Source organism: Arachis ipaensis, chromosome B7 (assembly GCF_059453495.1).
Source record: "Arachis ipaensis isolate K30076 ecotype BB chromosome B7, ASM5945349v1, whole genome shotgun sequence".
NCBI classification, from domain to species: Eukaryota; Viridiplantae; Streptophyta; class Magnoliopsida; order Fabales; family Fabaceae; genus Arachis; species Arachis ipaensis.
The window spans coordinates 10,697,819-10,713,663 of NC_142442.1; the positions used below are offsets into that span (position 1 = coordinate 10,697,819).

At 37.2% G+C, this 15,845-nt stretch overlaps 2 protein-coding genes across 5 annotated transcripts; both read right to left on the bottom strand.

The window, feature by feature from the left end:
* Positions 1 to 226: 226 nt before the first annotated feature.
* Positions 227 to 6,262, bottom strand: LOC148550330 (uncharacterized). Its single transcript, XM_088494433.1, has 5 exons — positions 4,920 to 6,262; positions 4,018 to 4,313; positions 3,571 to 3,720; positions 2,979 to 3,108; positions 227 to 2,768 (listed from the first exon to the last, which is right to left on the bottom strand). The coding sequence occupies exons 1-5, from the start codon at positions 6,260 to 6,262 to the stop codon at positions 227 to 229; spliced, it is 4,461 nt and encodes a 1,486-aa protein (XP_088350559.1).
* An 877-nt stretch (positions 6,263 to 7,139) lies between these two features.
* LOC107606631 (receptor kinase-like protein Xa21) lies at positions 7,140 to 13,914 on the bottom strand. 4 transcript variants are annotated; one of them, XM_088494110.1, is made up of 4 exons: positions 13,872 to 13,914; positions 10,120 to 10,427; positions 7,743 to 10,047; positions 7,140 to 7,501 (listed from the first exon to the last, which is right to left on the bottom strand). In XM_088494110.1, the coding sequence occupies exons 1-4, from the start codon at positions 13,912 to 13,914 to the stop codon at positions 7,140 to 7,142; spliced, it is 3,018 nt and encodes a 1,005-aa protein (XP_088350236.1). The 4 variants fall into 4 exon arrangements, with proteins under 4 accessions (XP_088350236.1, XP_088350234.1, XP_088350233.1 ...); XM_088494108.1 differs by lacking the exon at positions 13,872 to 13,914 and having other exon boundaries at positions 10,120 to 10,500; XM_088494107.1 differs by lacking the exon at positions 13,872 to 13,914 and having other exon boundaries at positions 7,743 to 10,016; positions 10,089 to 10,500.
* Between the last annotated feature and the right edge of the window lie 1,931 nt (positions 13,915 to 15,845).

Consider the following 15,845-nt stretch of genomic DNA (forward strand, 5'->3'; position numbering starts at 1 on the left):
CCGCATATCTGTGGTATTTATTCGAATTCGATCCGAAAATTGCGGAAATGGATCCGATCTGCAAAACTATCGGATCAGATCCGGACACTAATAGGATCAGATCGCAGATTTTGTGTAAGTATTCGTATATTCGATCCGCATATCTACAAAAATAAAGAAATAGATAAATAAATATTCTTTTTTTTTTTATTAAAAAGGAGGGCCAAAGGCCCAAAACAAAAGCCAACTACGTTGGCACCACTCTCACACTCTTCCTTCTACCTTTGTCATCAGTAAGGAGAAGCATCAGGAAAGGGGGTGGAGTTGCAAAACAAAGGAGGCCGGTCGATATTGACTGAGCTTGCTTTGCCAGTGCATCAGCACAGAAATTAGCTTCGCGAAATACGTGCTTAAACGACACATAAGTCATTTTGCTGCGGAGATCCTCAATGGCCCTAATCAGAGAAAGCGTATGATAGTGGCTACTAGATGACCCATCAATTAATTTCAACACACAGGAAGAATCAGTCTCTATCTGTAATCTGTTGATTCCCAGCTCCACTGCTAGCTTCATTCCGGTGTAGATGGCCCAAATTTCTGCAAATGTTATGGTGATTCTTCCAATTTTCATCATGAAGCCCGCCACGAGGTTACCATCTCCATTACGAAGGAGGCCGCCGCAAGTTCCAGAACCAGCTGGTTGGATGACTGAGCCGTCAACATTTAGCTTTATGCATCCATCCACTGGAGGTTCCCAACCGACAAGGTAAGCCTTAGCAGGGTTGAGAATTTTTTTTCTGCTCTCAGTGAGGTTTATCATATTGTTGTATTGCTCTGCCAAATAACTAGAAAGATTATGCACATGAAGGCTGGTAGAAATTTCTGAATTGAAAACTAAATCATTCTGGGCTTTCCAAATATTGTTGCAGACAGTAACAAAGAGGGTGGGCCAAGGAGTCCCACTAATTTTTCGAGTGATCTTGAAGAGATTTGTCTTTAGCCAATCTTGCAAAGGTTGATTAAAGAAACCTCGGGGAAGAGCACTGGTTGACCTGCTAGTCCAGACACTGCGGGAATAGGGACAGTCGCGCAGCACATGGAGCAGAGTCTCTTCATGATCCGGACATCTGGGGCAACTTCCAACCATGGTAAGACTTCTTGTCCTTCTCTTAGAATTTGTAAGAAGAGCATTATGGTAGATTAGCCAAGTGAAAGCTCTTAATCTTTGAGGAACTTTAATTTTCCAACACAAATTAAAATTTGTGTCTGATTTTCCATCTCCACTGTAATAAGTAGAATATGCTGATTTAATAGAAAATTCTCCATTAGTAGAGGGTAACCGGCTAATACAGTCCGCACCAAGAGAGTAGTGAGGAGCTTTTAGCGTGCGAATAATCTTAGAAATATCTTCAGGGAAATAGCTGTTTATCATCTCCCAATTCCACTCCCCATCCCCATTAGTAAAACTTGAGAGCTTCTCAACCATTCTATCTGCAGCGATAGGGCATAAAGATACATCTTTTAGGCTGGTAATTTCTGGAACCCAATGATCAGTCCAAACTGCAATAGATTGTCCATCCCCAATTCTCCAGATCAAATTCCTTTGAAATTGGTTCCAGACTTTCACGATTCCTTTCCAAGCGTTTGAGCAGTTGGCTTTTCGATGGACTTTGGGAATCAAGTTCTCACCACAGCCGTACTTGGCTTTGAAAACTTTAACCCACAAGCTATCAGATTTCGTCATGAGTCCCCAAGCGAGTTTCATGAGAAAAATGTTATTTGTTTCTTGAGCTTTGCGAATGCCTAACCCGCCTTGATCTTTCGGTTTACACACGGTGTCCCAGCTTAGAGGGTGAATTTTCCTATCTTGATCACTTGAACCCCAAAGAAAGTCCCGACAAATTTTATCAATCTTGTTGCAGACTTCGATCGGAACCTTCATAGTTTGCATAACATAACTTGGAATAGAAGATAAAACGGATTGAACAAGCGTTGCTCTTCCTGCCATGGATAAGGTCTTCATGTTCCAACTAGAGAGTTTGGCTTGCATCTTGTCAATGATATGTTGAAAATGCTGTTTACTACACTTCTCGTGGATCAGCGGAACACCTAAGTATTTTCCCAAATTGCTAGTGAGGGGAATCCCTAGTTCTTGGCTAAGCTCTTCTCTGATATTGTGGTTCACATTTTTGGAAAAGAAAACGCACGACTTATTGAGGCTGATTTTTTGTCCTGAAGATTCACAGAAGATTTTTAGCGCTTCCTTGACAACACCAACTTGGTCCCGGTTAGCTTGCGCAAAAAGTACTATGTCGTCTACAAAGCAAAGATGAGAAAGATTAGGGCCATTCCTAGACAGCTTTATAGGTTTCCATTTTTTATTTTCAATAAAAGAAAGGATAAGATGTGATAGTCTTTCAACACAAAGTATAAAGAGATAGGGTGATAGGGGATCTCCCTGTCTTATTCCTCTGGATGGTGTGAAGGCCTCAGAAGGAGACCCATTCCAAAGAAGGCTCATGCTAGGAGACGAAATACAGAGATTAATGAGCGTGACGATTTCCTCCGGTATTCCAATATCCCTAAGCGTGTCAATAATAAATAGCCAGTTTAGTCTATCATACGCTTTCTCCAAATCTATCTTTATGGCCATAAGTCTTGTGCCTCCATTCCTGGTCCTCATAGCATGAACAACTTCCTGCGCAACTAAAATATTATCCGCACTAACTCTGCCTGGGACAAAGCTAGCTTGTGTATTAGCAATCAAACTGTTCAAGTGAGGTTTCAATCTATCAGCAACAATTTTAGTAACAATTTTATAACACACATTACAAAGACTAATAGGCCTAAAATGAGTAAAATTTTCAGGGGAATGGGTCTTAGGAATAATAGAGATAAGAGTTCAGTTGACGTGAGCTATATTCTCTGGCTCTCTAAAAATCAACTTTATCCACTCAGTAAGGGACTCAGCCATAATCTTTCAAGAATGTTGAAAAAACTTGGCAGGTAGCCCATTGCTTCCTGGAGCTTTCCAACTTCCCATACTAAAGACTGTCAGCTTTATTTCCTCTATTGTGACTTCTCTTACGAGTTGTTGCTTTCCTTCCTCTGAGATAGTAGGGAATCGACCTGCAATAGGAAACATAGGCAAATCAGGATTATATTGATCAGGTGAATATAAAGATTTGAAAAAAGAGGCTCCCATAGTCTTAAGAGTATCCACATCTTCAATCCAACTTCCCTCATCATTCTTTAGAGTAAGGATTTTGTTTCTCTGTCTTCTTTCGTTAGCTTTCTGATAGAAATACTTAGAATTCTTATCGCCAAGATTTATCACATTACATCTAGACATTTGTTGCCAATAGCTTTCCTCCTGAATAGTAATAATCTCATACTCCTTCCAAAGATCCTTCTGTAGCTTTTCTAAGAAAGGATTCGTATTGAAAGAGAGGCTGCGATTAATACCATCCAGCCTTGTGAAAAGCTTATGCTTCTTTTGAAAAATATGTCCAAAAGTGTGAATGTTCCAATATTTGGTATTTCTCACAAAAATTGAAATATTTTCCAAAAGGTTTCCTTGTTTGTCCTAACTTTGCGCCACCAGATTGTTGTAATCTTCATGAATTAACCAAGGTGCCAGCAAGCGGAACGGTCTCTCCCCTCCTTGGACAGTGGAGATGTTGAAATCGAGGAGAAGTGGTAAGTGGTCAGACTTGAGCTTTGGAAGGTGTCTAACCCCTTCTGTCGGAAACAAACTACAAAAATTAATGTTACAAATGAATCTGTCCAGTCTTCTCTTGACCTTTCCTCTCTGCCAAGTGTACGGTGGGCCAGAGAAGTCTAAAGAATTTAAATTGCAATTTCTCATGCAACTAATGAATCTGTTGGTATCTTGTGAGAGGTTAGAGTTTCCCCCGGTATCATCCAAAGTGGCAACCGAGTTAAAATCTCCTCCAAGACACCAAGGACCATTAATCCCCATAGCTAACTCTTCTAATTTATTCCAAAGGCTGCTTCTATTTTTTACATGAGGGCTACCATAAATAGCAGTAAGCCACCATGGTTTCTCTTGTTTATATCTAACTTTCAAGTGCACAAACTGTTTCTCAATGATCTCAGGTTCGATATTCCAAAGAGACTTGTTCCAAAGGCACCAAATGCCTCCCGCAAAACCATCAGCATCACTAATGCACCAGGAATCGAACCCTAGATTCTTGATAGTAGCTTCCGCTTTATGTCCTGAAATATGAGTTTCCAGTAGAAAAATTAAGTTAGCATGATATCTATAAACAAGGTCTTTAATGATAAAAGAGAACCCCTTAGAGGCAGTTCCTCTGCAATTCCAAGAAATAATATTCATGATAACAAAGGGATAGGGATAAGAAAAATCCTCCTGAAGAAACCAGGAATTTAAGCCTCCATAGTCCTGTGGTAAGGAGAAACAAGCTCCTTCTTTCTCTCGAGAGTTGAATCAACTCCTTCTTGGGATTGGACTTCCATCGTGCTTTCATCCAGGTTTAGTTCTCCCGGGTCTGGTGGCTCCTGTAGTTCACCAGCACTCTGTTGTCCATAGGCTCCTCCGCCCATGAATTTTGATACAAGGGCAGTGGTGTGGGGGTCAGAGAGGTCAGTGATGTTCAGGTGGGACTCCTGTTTGCTTTTAGCAATTTCTTTGCTTAATCTGAAAAATGTCTCCAGTAATCTTGATGTTTGACTTCCTTCTCTTTTGAAAAATTTTTATGCTCATTTTGAGATTCTAACTTATTTGGTTTCAAACCTGGTTCAACCTTCTATTTCTCCTTTGTTTGATGATTCTGATTTGGTTAATTTTGTATTTTCTTGCTTATGTCAGCACCCTTCTCCTTAATGATGGTGATGGCTTGTTTCTGTTTCTGTGCAGATCTTGCATTATTTGGTTGATTATTCTGTTTGATATGGACCTGCGTGTAATTTCTTTCCTTTTCCATATTTGGTTGGCTAATTTTTCCTCCATTGTGGGCCTGCTGACCCTCTCTTCCTTGATATTCCTCTGCCAAAATCTGAAATCTGGATGCACTTCCACCTTCCTTTTTTCTTTAGGAGTATCCCCCATTTTCGGCTTATTCCTTCTTTGACTTCTCTTAACTAAAATCCATGGACCAAACAAATTTTCTGCTTGATTTTCCTCTCCAGCCGCAACGGTCTCATTATTTAAAGCAGATTCTTCTCCTTTTTTGAAAATGTTCTTTGGGATTTCAATGTCCGAATTCTGATTCGGTGTGACTAATTGCTCTTTCCTATTTTGTTGATTCTTCCCATTACTGGTTTCCTGATTTTTCTCCTTTTCCTTTTCAGCATTTGCCGCTAATCCTCCATCTCCACTAACCGCCGCCGCTGCCACCGTGGGGCTGTCACTTGGGGATTCCTGACATTGATCAAGCTTGTGACCGTATCTCCCGCACTTGAAACAGATTTGATGAAGGCCCTCGTATTCGATGTGGAATTCTTTTCCTAAAGCTGAGAAAGAGGGAACTAACTTGTTCCTTAGATCAATCTCAATGCAAATACGAGCAAATTTTCCTCTAGAGTGGATGGAGGTTAATTCGTCAACTTTAAGCATTGTACCCAAAGATTTTCCAACCTTCAAGAGGAAATATTTGTTGTACAACTCTGCTGGTAAATTAGGAATTCGTACCCACACAGCAATTTTCTGTACTTGTGTCTCCATTGGCATAAAGAGGGGTCTCCATCTTTGCACAAGAAGGTAGTGGTCCGCTATCATCCATGGTCCTTCAAACAAGGCATGTACATAGTCTTCTTGACTTCCGAAGCTCACAAGAAAGAAGTTTCCCACTAGATCCATGACCCGGATAGAGCCTTTCTTAGCCCACCTTCGCTGCACCCATCGGTCTATAGCCTGGAGATTAACCAGTTTTCCAAGAGGCTTGACAATCAAAGAGAACTTCCATGGTCGATACCATTCTTCATATTCTTCTAAAGACACCTCAATATTAGGCTTTGGATTGAAGGGAGTCTGATTCTCCATATTCATATCCATGGGGTCGGATTCAGCGATATAGTCCTCTGCCACAAGTTCAACAATTTCATCAGGATTTAGTTTTTCAAATCCATTGTTGACTACCATATCACGATATGATTTGATCGGCTGTTGATCAATTTCTGGGACGATGGTGTTCTTAATATGCTGATCGGTTGTAGGGGTTTCATCTGACTCCATCTCTGTTTCTGTAGACTTTTCTTCGATACCTTCCATGGGGACGTCATACTGATTAGCCCCATCCATTTTTACTTTTTTGTGCTCCTGGTGATGAGGTCTTCTTCTTCCGGCGATCTCTTGTCGATTTCAAAAGGTTGGTTTTCGGTGCTCATAGGGAGGTTTTCCTGGGAATTGCTATTCTTCTGTAAATATTCTTTTTAGAGTAATTCTACGTGTACACTAAAATCAGCCACCAGTATAAAATACAAGTTAGAATACAAATATATATTGAAAATAAATTAAATCACACATGTATTTATACACAAATACATTGATGGCTGATTTTAGTATACATATAGCATTTTTGTTCTTTTTATGTTTTATTTCAACTAATAATTATTATATTTGTTGTATTATTTTAATTTATTATTTAAGAAAAATATGTTTAATATTATTTTAAGAGTAAATATATTTAAAAGAATAGAAAAAAAAACAAATTTTATTAATATTTTTTAATAAATATAACTTTTTAAAAATATTTTTGTCTTTTACGGATATATCCGCTATTCGATCTGAATATCGGGTCCAAACTTAAAAAGTGCGGATATTGGATTCGATTTTAGTGCGGATTGAATCGAAATTTTAGCTATATATGATCCGATCTGATCCGCTTTTACCCCTAATTTTCAATTGTGAGTTAATTGCACCTGAATTTACCTTAATTTAATACTATTGCATAGTGAAATTTGAAAAATACCTTATTACAGTTTTTTCCCCTTGAAAAAAGGGAGAAGATTTGTAACCAAAATTTATTCCCTAGTCCTTGTAATGGTATAGAACAGAAGAAATTTACTCGATGTAAACTACAACACAAAGTAATTCAAATAAAATAGAGTAATAATGCAACAACCGAAATATCTTAAGTAGGTAATTTATTTTCATAAACATGACGCCTATCTTCCTTCTATGGAAGCAGTTTGTGTTTAATTGCATGAAGCTCCATTATGACATCTTTAATGTTCATCCGTTGAGAGGGAAATTCTTCGGAACATGCAACTCCAATCCTAGCAAACGACTCCAAACACTCCTTGATATTTTGCTGTTGTGTAACCCTTCTTTCCTCTTGTTCATCAATTGGAATGAGCAATCTTGAATCAACAATCTCAGAAATTCCTTCTAGAATTGCCATTTTACAGAACTTGTGTAGGCTTAGATCTTCACCAAATATGCCATCCGTTGGTCTCTTTCCGGTTACTATCTCCAGAAGAAGAATTCCATAGTTATAGATGTCTCCTTTTGCTGATATTGACCTACCTGCTCCATACTCTGTTTGATTCCAACAAAGATATCAAGAAAAGGATTTTCAGTTCAATAAATATTTCAAGCATTTCATTGTTATAATAGGGTAACATCTAACTCTTAATGTGCTTAGGATTAGTTATAACTTATAAGTAAATTAATATAAATATGTTATTATCATGAATCTAACAATTCATGAATTCGTTAAAAATAGTAGCAACATATTACCAAGAGAGATTAAAAAGAAAAATTAAATCTTTAATTTTACCTGGTGGAACATATCCGATGGTTCCCTTGATTACTGAGGAACTTCCTTTATCACTGCTAGAGTGGCTTGCGACACCATGAACAAGCCTAGCTAATCCAAAGTCTCCCAAGTGGGCAACCATGTCATCATCAAGTAAAACATTGCTTGGCTTAATATCACAATGAACTACAGCTTCCTCTAAATCATTGTGAAGATAATCCAATGCAAAAGCTACATCAAGAGCAATATTTACTCTTTGCATCAGGTTGAGACTTGGACTTGTTGACTCGCTATCTTCAATAGTGTGGTGTAACAAGGTTTCTAGACTCCCATTAGGCATGAACTCAAACACTATGGCCTTGAAATCATCCCCTTTGTAATCAACACTTGAACAACAAGTCAATATGTTGATAAGGTTTCTGTGCTTGATTTTTCCTAGAGCTTTGCATTCGGCCATGAAACTCTTTGATGCCCCGCGTGTTTGAAGGTTCAACACTTTCACAGCAACAGGTCTCTCAAAATGAACAAGGGTTCCTCTATACACAGAACCAAAACTTCCTGTGCCAACTAAATTGGATGAAGAAAATCCATTTGTTGCTTGATGTAGCTCTCCATAAGAAACCCTCAAGTACTTATGTTCCAATGATGGCAAAAAAGGTAACTTCTTGGGCTTCCTCATGAAACAATAGATGCTAACAAAAATAATGAACGAGATCAAAATCCCTCCAATAACACTGATGACAATAATTTTCTTTCTAAGAGAGCTCTTGTGTTTATTTGAGGGCAACTTTGGACATGGAGGGAAATTCAGTTGAGTTATCCCACCACAGAGATCCTTGTTTCCAATGAGTGATATTGCTGTGATGTTACTAAAGATTCCTCCTAATGGAACCTTGCCATAGAGCTGGTTATTGGAAAGGTCCAATGCATTCAATTGTGTCAAGTTTTCAAGTTCATGTGGGATTGTGCCTGAGAAGCTGTTGTTGGAAAGTCCTAAGAATTCAAGTGATCTTAGAGAACCCAAGAAGGAAGGTATATTTCCATGGAAGAAGTTTACATCTAGATAAAGCTCTATCAATGCAGAACAAGCACCAAGTTCAATGGGAATGACACCAGACAACTTGTTTGAAAATAGATACAATTTAGAAAGATGCTTCAGGTTACCAAACTCTGGAGGGATTGGACCAGTAATGGAGTTGCTGGCTAAATCAAGATTTACTAAACCTTGTTGGTATTCAAAGGTTTGAGTTGGTATGCTACCACTTAAATTGTTGTTCCCGGCAGCGAAAGTCTGCATATTTGTGCAATATCTTAAGGTAAATGGAATGCTTCCCTCAAGATTATTTGAGTCCATATAAACTTCTGACAGCATAGTAAGATTGCCAATGGCAACAGGAATATTACCTGAGAGATTGTTATCATCCAAGGATAATCTTACTAGATTTTTAAGATTCCCAATTGAATCTGGAATTGTTCCCTCAAGGGAATTTTTATTCATAGCAAGTAAACCTAAGCCGACCAAGTTTCCAATTTCTTGAGGCAAGCTTCCAGATATTTGATTATGGGCTATATCAAGCACAGTGAGATTGGTAGAGAAGTTGCCTATGAGATTTGGCAATACACCACCAAGATTATTTCCTTGCAAAATCAAATATGACAACTGAGTGCAATTGGTTAAAGAGGAAAGGAAATCCAAATCTTGAGCTTTCCCACTTCCTATTAGACCATTGTAATTAATGCCAAAGTAGATAAGATTATTTGAGCTTCCCCAAGTAGGAGGAATTAGCCCTCTAAAATTATTGAATGATAAATCAAATTCTATCAATCTTGTCAGATTGCATAATGAAGATGGGAAGTTGTCAGTGAATTGATTTGATGCAACAACAAAAACAGACAGATTGGGAAAAGCAAGATGTAAATTTGAAGAAATAGGACCCATTAATTTGTTGTTACTTATATCAAGAACTTGAAGATTTGAAAGGTTGTAGAATGCATTAGGAACTTGGCCTGACAAATTATTGGTACTCAAAGAGAGGTACTCCAAATTTGACAACCTTCCCAAAGCATGAATTATAGGACCTTCCAAATTGTTTCCTGCAAGATACAATGTATCAAGTGATGAAAGATTCCCCAAGGTTGGTGGGATATTACCAACTAGATTATTGAATCCAAGCTCCAACATAGTAAGTTGCATCATGGATCCAAACCATGATGGAACTTTCCCAGTTAAATTGTTGTAGGACAAGTCAATTTTCTTAAGACTTGAGCAGTTGATTAGCTCCATAGGAATCTCACCTTGAAGATTATTTCTCGTTAGTTCGAGAGCGTACAACGACTTCAATCGACCAACTTCCCGGGGAACCTCACCATGAAGATGATTCTGCTGGAAGCTAAGAATCTGCAGCCTCTTTAAACGACCAACTTGTCTTGGAATCTGACCGTACAAGTTGAGGTCAGTAAGATTGAGCTTCTTGAGGAAGGTTAGATTTCCTAATGATGGTGCAAGAGTACCACCCAAGTCTTGATTTTGCAAATGCAATGCTGAGACTCTCTTGTGGCGGCGACCACATGTAACGCCCTGCCATTCACAGAAATGAAGAGACTCATTCCATGATGGAAGAACATTTGAGTCACCATTAGTAAGCTTGTCCTTCAAAGTCAACAAAGCAAGCTTATCAGTCTCAGAACTTAATGGCATGGCCATTGTTGTAGTTAACAACATGTTTATTGAAGCTTGTGAAGCAATAGATATGAGAAAGATGATGATTGTAAGAGCCATCATGATCATATTATCATTACTGTGTCATAATATGTGCATGAAAAGTGTTTGGGAGAAACATAGAAGGGAAGTTGAATTGGTTGAAATGTAGAAGCATACAACTAACGAAATCTTTGTTGTAGAATAAATAAATAAGGAAGATATAAAATAAAATGTAAATAGAAGGCTCTAGTTTTGATATTCACTAATATAATTATCTCACTATAATAATAGAAGTAATTTATATATTCACTACTATTATATATTAGCAACGTATGAAAAAGAGAAAAAGATAATATAGAGAGAGAAGAGAGATTGTTGTTATTGATGTAATTTTGTGTTACGTACTGAGATTTAACCTCTATTTATACATGCAAGGAGGCTACCTTTTTCCACTATTATTAAATGTAAGGACTTTGGTAACATAGAACTTCAGTATGGAAAAGGTGAGCCACCCATGGTCATTCATTTCATTCTTATCGTAACACTCCCCCTTGAATGACCATTTAGGATTATTGCCTCGTTAAAACCTTACTAAAGAAAAATTCAGTGGGAAAAAATCTTAGTGAAGGAAAAAGAGTACAATATCCTTTAGTGATAGGGACTGCCTCATTAAAAACCTTGTCAAGAAAAACCCAATGGAAAAAAAACCTGACCAAAGGAAAAAGAGTACAGTCTCCCCCTCTTGTCGACATCATTTAATGTCTCGAAATCGGCGCATCCCAATCCCATGTACCAATCTTTCAAAGGAGGATTTTGGGAGTGACTTTGTAAATAAATCTACCAGATTATCACTTGAGTGGATCTGTTGGATATCAATTGTCCATTGATTTTGAAGATCATGAGTGACGAAGAATTTAGGAGAAATATGTTTTATTCTATCACCTTTGATATATCTGCCTTTAAGTTGAGCAATACTTGCTGTATTATCTTCAAATAGGACAGTTGGAGCTATCTTATGATCAATCAGTCCACATGATGACAGAATATATTGGATCAAACTCCAGAGCCAAAAACACTCGCGACTTGCTTCATGAATCGCTAGTATTTCGGTATGATTAGAGGATGTTGCTGCAATCGTCTGTTTTGTGGACCTCCATGATATAGTTGTACCACCATATGTGAATTGGTATCCTATTTGAGATCTCCCTTTATGTGGATCAGACAAGTATCCAGTATTTGTATAGCCAACTAGTTGTGACTTGGATCCATAAGGATAAAACAATCCCATATCAAACGTTCCATGAAGATATCGAAAGATTTTCTTGATTCCACTCCAATGTCTTCTGGTTGGAGAGGAACTATACCTTGCTAGTAAATTCACCGCGAATGATATGTCAGGTTGCGTATTATTAGCAAGATACATTAGCGCTCCAATGGCACTAAGATATAGTACTTCAGGACCAAGGATATCTTCATTTTCTTCCTTGGGATGGAATTGCTCTTTTTCTACATCTAAAGATTTTACAATCATTGGAGTACTTAATGGATATAAAATCTCTTCAAGATCTTCTCTGTGTATTTTGTTTGATGAATAAAGATCCCTTTTTTTATATGTTCGATTTGCAGGCCGAGACGAAATTTAGTCCTTCCAAGATCTTTCATCTCAAACTCTTCTTTTAGAGTTTTTATAATTGTTGAAATCTCTTCAAGAGTCCCAATGATATTTAAATTATCAACGTACACAGCAATTATAATGAATCCAGATGCAGATTTCTTTATGAAAATACAGGGACAAATATCATCATTCTTGAATCCATTTTTGGCCAGATACTCAGTAAGACGATTATACCACATTCTTCCAGATTGTTTCAGACCATATAAAGATCTTTGCAATTTGACTGAGTATAACCCTTGCGAATATTCATTGGATGGTTTAGATATCTTTAGTCCTTCAGGGACTTTTATATAGATATCCCGATCTAATGAGCTGTATAAATAGGCTGTTACCACATCCATTAAATGCATATGCAGTTTATAATATGCAGATAAACTGACCAAATAACGCAATGTTATCACATCCACTACAGGGGAATACATCTCTTCATAATCTATACCGGGCCTTTGTGAAAAACCTTGTGCCACGAGTCGGGCTTTGTAGCGCACAACTTCATTTTTCTCATTTCGTTTTCTCACAAATACCCATCTATATCCAACAGGTTTTACATCTTCTGGTGTACGGACTACAGGTCCAAAGACTTCACGTTTTGCAAGTGAGTCTAATTCAGCCTTCATGGCTTCTTTTCATTTTAGCCAATCATTCCTTTGTCGACATTCTTCGACTGATCTTGGCTCAAGATCTTTACTTTCATGCATGATATTCAATGCCATATTATATGCAAATATTTCATTGACAATTGTCTTATTTCGGTCCCATTTCTCTCCTGTAAAGACATAATTTATCGAGATTTCGTCATTTTCACAATTTTCAGGTACCTGAACGTCTTCTGGCGTTAAAACTATATCAGAATTTTGGACAACTGCAGGTGTCTCTACTATGTCTTTTTCAACAGGAATCGTATTTACCTCTTTTTTTTTCGAGGATTTTTGTCTTTGGAACCAACAGGCCTGTTACGCTTCTGGCGTGAATTTGCTTCAGTGGTTACTTGTCCTACTGGGACATCAATTCGAATTGGGATATTTTTCGCTGGTATATAAGATTTGGTTATCCTCTTTGTATCGGAAAATGCATCAGGTAATTCATTTGCTATTCTTTGCAAATGTATAATCTTTTGAACTTCTAGTTCACGTTGCCCTGATCGAGGATCTAAATGCATCAAGAATAATGCATTCCAATTAAGTTCCTTTTCAGGAAGCTTATTCTCTCCCCCTAATGTTGGAAATTTTGATTCATCAAAATGACAATCCGCAAATCGGGCTTTAAATACATCTCCAGTTTGTATTTCAAGATACCTCACTATAGAGGGAAAATCATATCCAACATATATCCCCAATTTTCTTTGGGGTCCCATTTTGGTGCGATTAGGTGGTGCAATGGGAGCATATATCGCACACCCAAATATTCTTAAATGGGAAATATTTGGCTGCTGGCCAAAAGCTAATTGCATAGGAGAGAACTGATGGTAACTCGTTGGCCTCAAACGAATAAGTGCTGCGGCATGTAAAATAGAATGCCCCCAAACCGAGGTTGGGAGATTTGTTCTCATAAGTAAGGGTCTAGCAATTAATTGGAGGCGCTTAATAAGTGATTCTGCTAACCCATTTTGTGTATGAACATAAGCTACTGGATGTTCAACACTTATTCCATTAGCCATACAATAAGCATCAAAAGCTTGGGAAGTAAATTCACCAGCATTATCAAGACGAATTGCTTTGATTGGATTTTCTGGAAATTGTGCTTTTAATCGAATAATTTGAGCTAGTAATCTCGCAAACGCCAGGTTGCGAGAAGATAATAAGCACACATGTGACCATCTCGAAGATGCATCTATTAGGACCATAAAATATCTAAAAGATTCACATGGTGGATGAATAGGTCCACATATATCGCCTTGAATCCTTTCTAGGAATTCAGGGGACTCAAATCCAATCTTTACTGGTGATGGCCTCAAAATTAACTTTCCCTGAGAACATGCAGCGCAACAAAATTCACTAGTTTTAAGAATCTTCTGGTTCTTTAGTGAATGTCTATGAGAGTTTTCAATAAATCTCCTCATCATGGTTGTTCCCGGATGACCCAATCTATCATGCCAAGTTATGAATTCATTTGGGCTAGTAAACTTCTGGTTTACAATGGCATGTGATTCAATTGCACTAATCTTGGTATAATATAACCCAGATGAAAGTGAGGGTAATTTTTCTAATATAACTTTCTTATTTGAATCATGAGTTGTGATACATAAGTACTCATGATTTTCCTCATTCATAGTCTCAATATGATATCCATTTCGGCGAATATCTTTAAAGCTCAACAAGTTTCTCAGAGACTTGGTAGATAATAGTGCATTATTTATTATAAATTTTGTTCCTCCAGGAAACAAAATTGTAGCTCTTCCGGAGCTTTCTATCACATTGCCTGAGCCAATAATAGTATTAACATATTCTTCTTTTGGCACAAGATGGGTAAAATATATATCACTTTTAAGAATAGTGTGCGAACTTGCACTATCCGCAAGGCATACATCTTCATTACATATCCTTGCCATTCTAGACAAATAATAATAAAATGAGTAGTATGCACAGTTAAATTGGATACTTGATCGGAATTATTTTTCTAAAAAATACTATACATAAAAATAATGTCATATACTAAAGTTTTATTTTAAAACATGACACATTTAATGATTTCAAAATTCATAAGCATTAATATTTCATTATTTATATACATCATATTTGAAACTCAAATTCATAGAAAATAAAACTTAACAATAAGTTCTTTACATTATTTATTTACATGGATACTTAACAATCCTACATATTAAACTATTCCATCATTGATCAAATGACCAATATTTCCTTCAGAATCCTCAAAGAAATCGGATACATCATAATGAGTGGTGGAATTTGCAGCACCATTTGAAACAAAATTCGACTCTTTTCCCTTGTCGTCCTTTTTTAAATATGCCTGGTAAAGATCGACTAGATGCCTTGGGGTACGACAGGTACGTGACCAATGGCTCTTTCCACCACAATGGAAACACTTATCCTCTGTTGATTTATTCTGCCCAATATTTCTTTCTTTATCCCACTTCTGGTGAGATCCTCTCTTTTGAACATAATTTCTTTTCCTTCCATAATTTTTCTTGTTACCAAAACCTTGCCATTTACCTCTTCTAGGGTTAGGATTTGCCACATTTGCTTTAGGAAATGGGGCTGCGCCAGCTGGGCGCACTTTATGATTTTTTACGAGTAACTCATTGCTGTGCTTAGTAACAAGAAGGCAAGAAATTAGTTCAGAATATTTTTAAATTCTTTTTCTCGATACTACTGTTACAGGAGCACATTTGAGGTATGGAAGGTTGAGAAAGTTTTCTCTAATATATCGGGATTGAGGAAATATCATATGATTGTACATTTCTTCAAGGTCTTTCCACAGATCTACAAGATATTTTAATGTAGGATATTCATTTTTTAATCATACGTCAAGATGACGACGAAGGAAATCATGGCTTTGGCTTTATCCTTCTGGGATGTATTATTTTCAGCCTTAATGGTATCTTCAAGATCCATTGAATCAAGATGGATTTTAGCATCTAGTATCCATGGTAAATAATTATTTTCAAATATATTAAAAGCATTAAATTCAAGATGAGAGAGTTTCGACATAATAAAAATTTATTACCTGGAGTCTTCTAAAATTTTGTTAGAGTCTCGTGCTGATAACGTGTTGTAGAATAAATAAATAA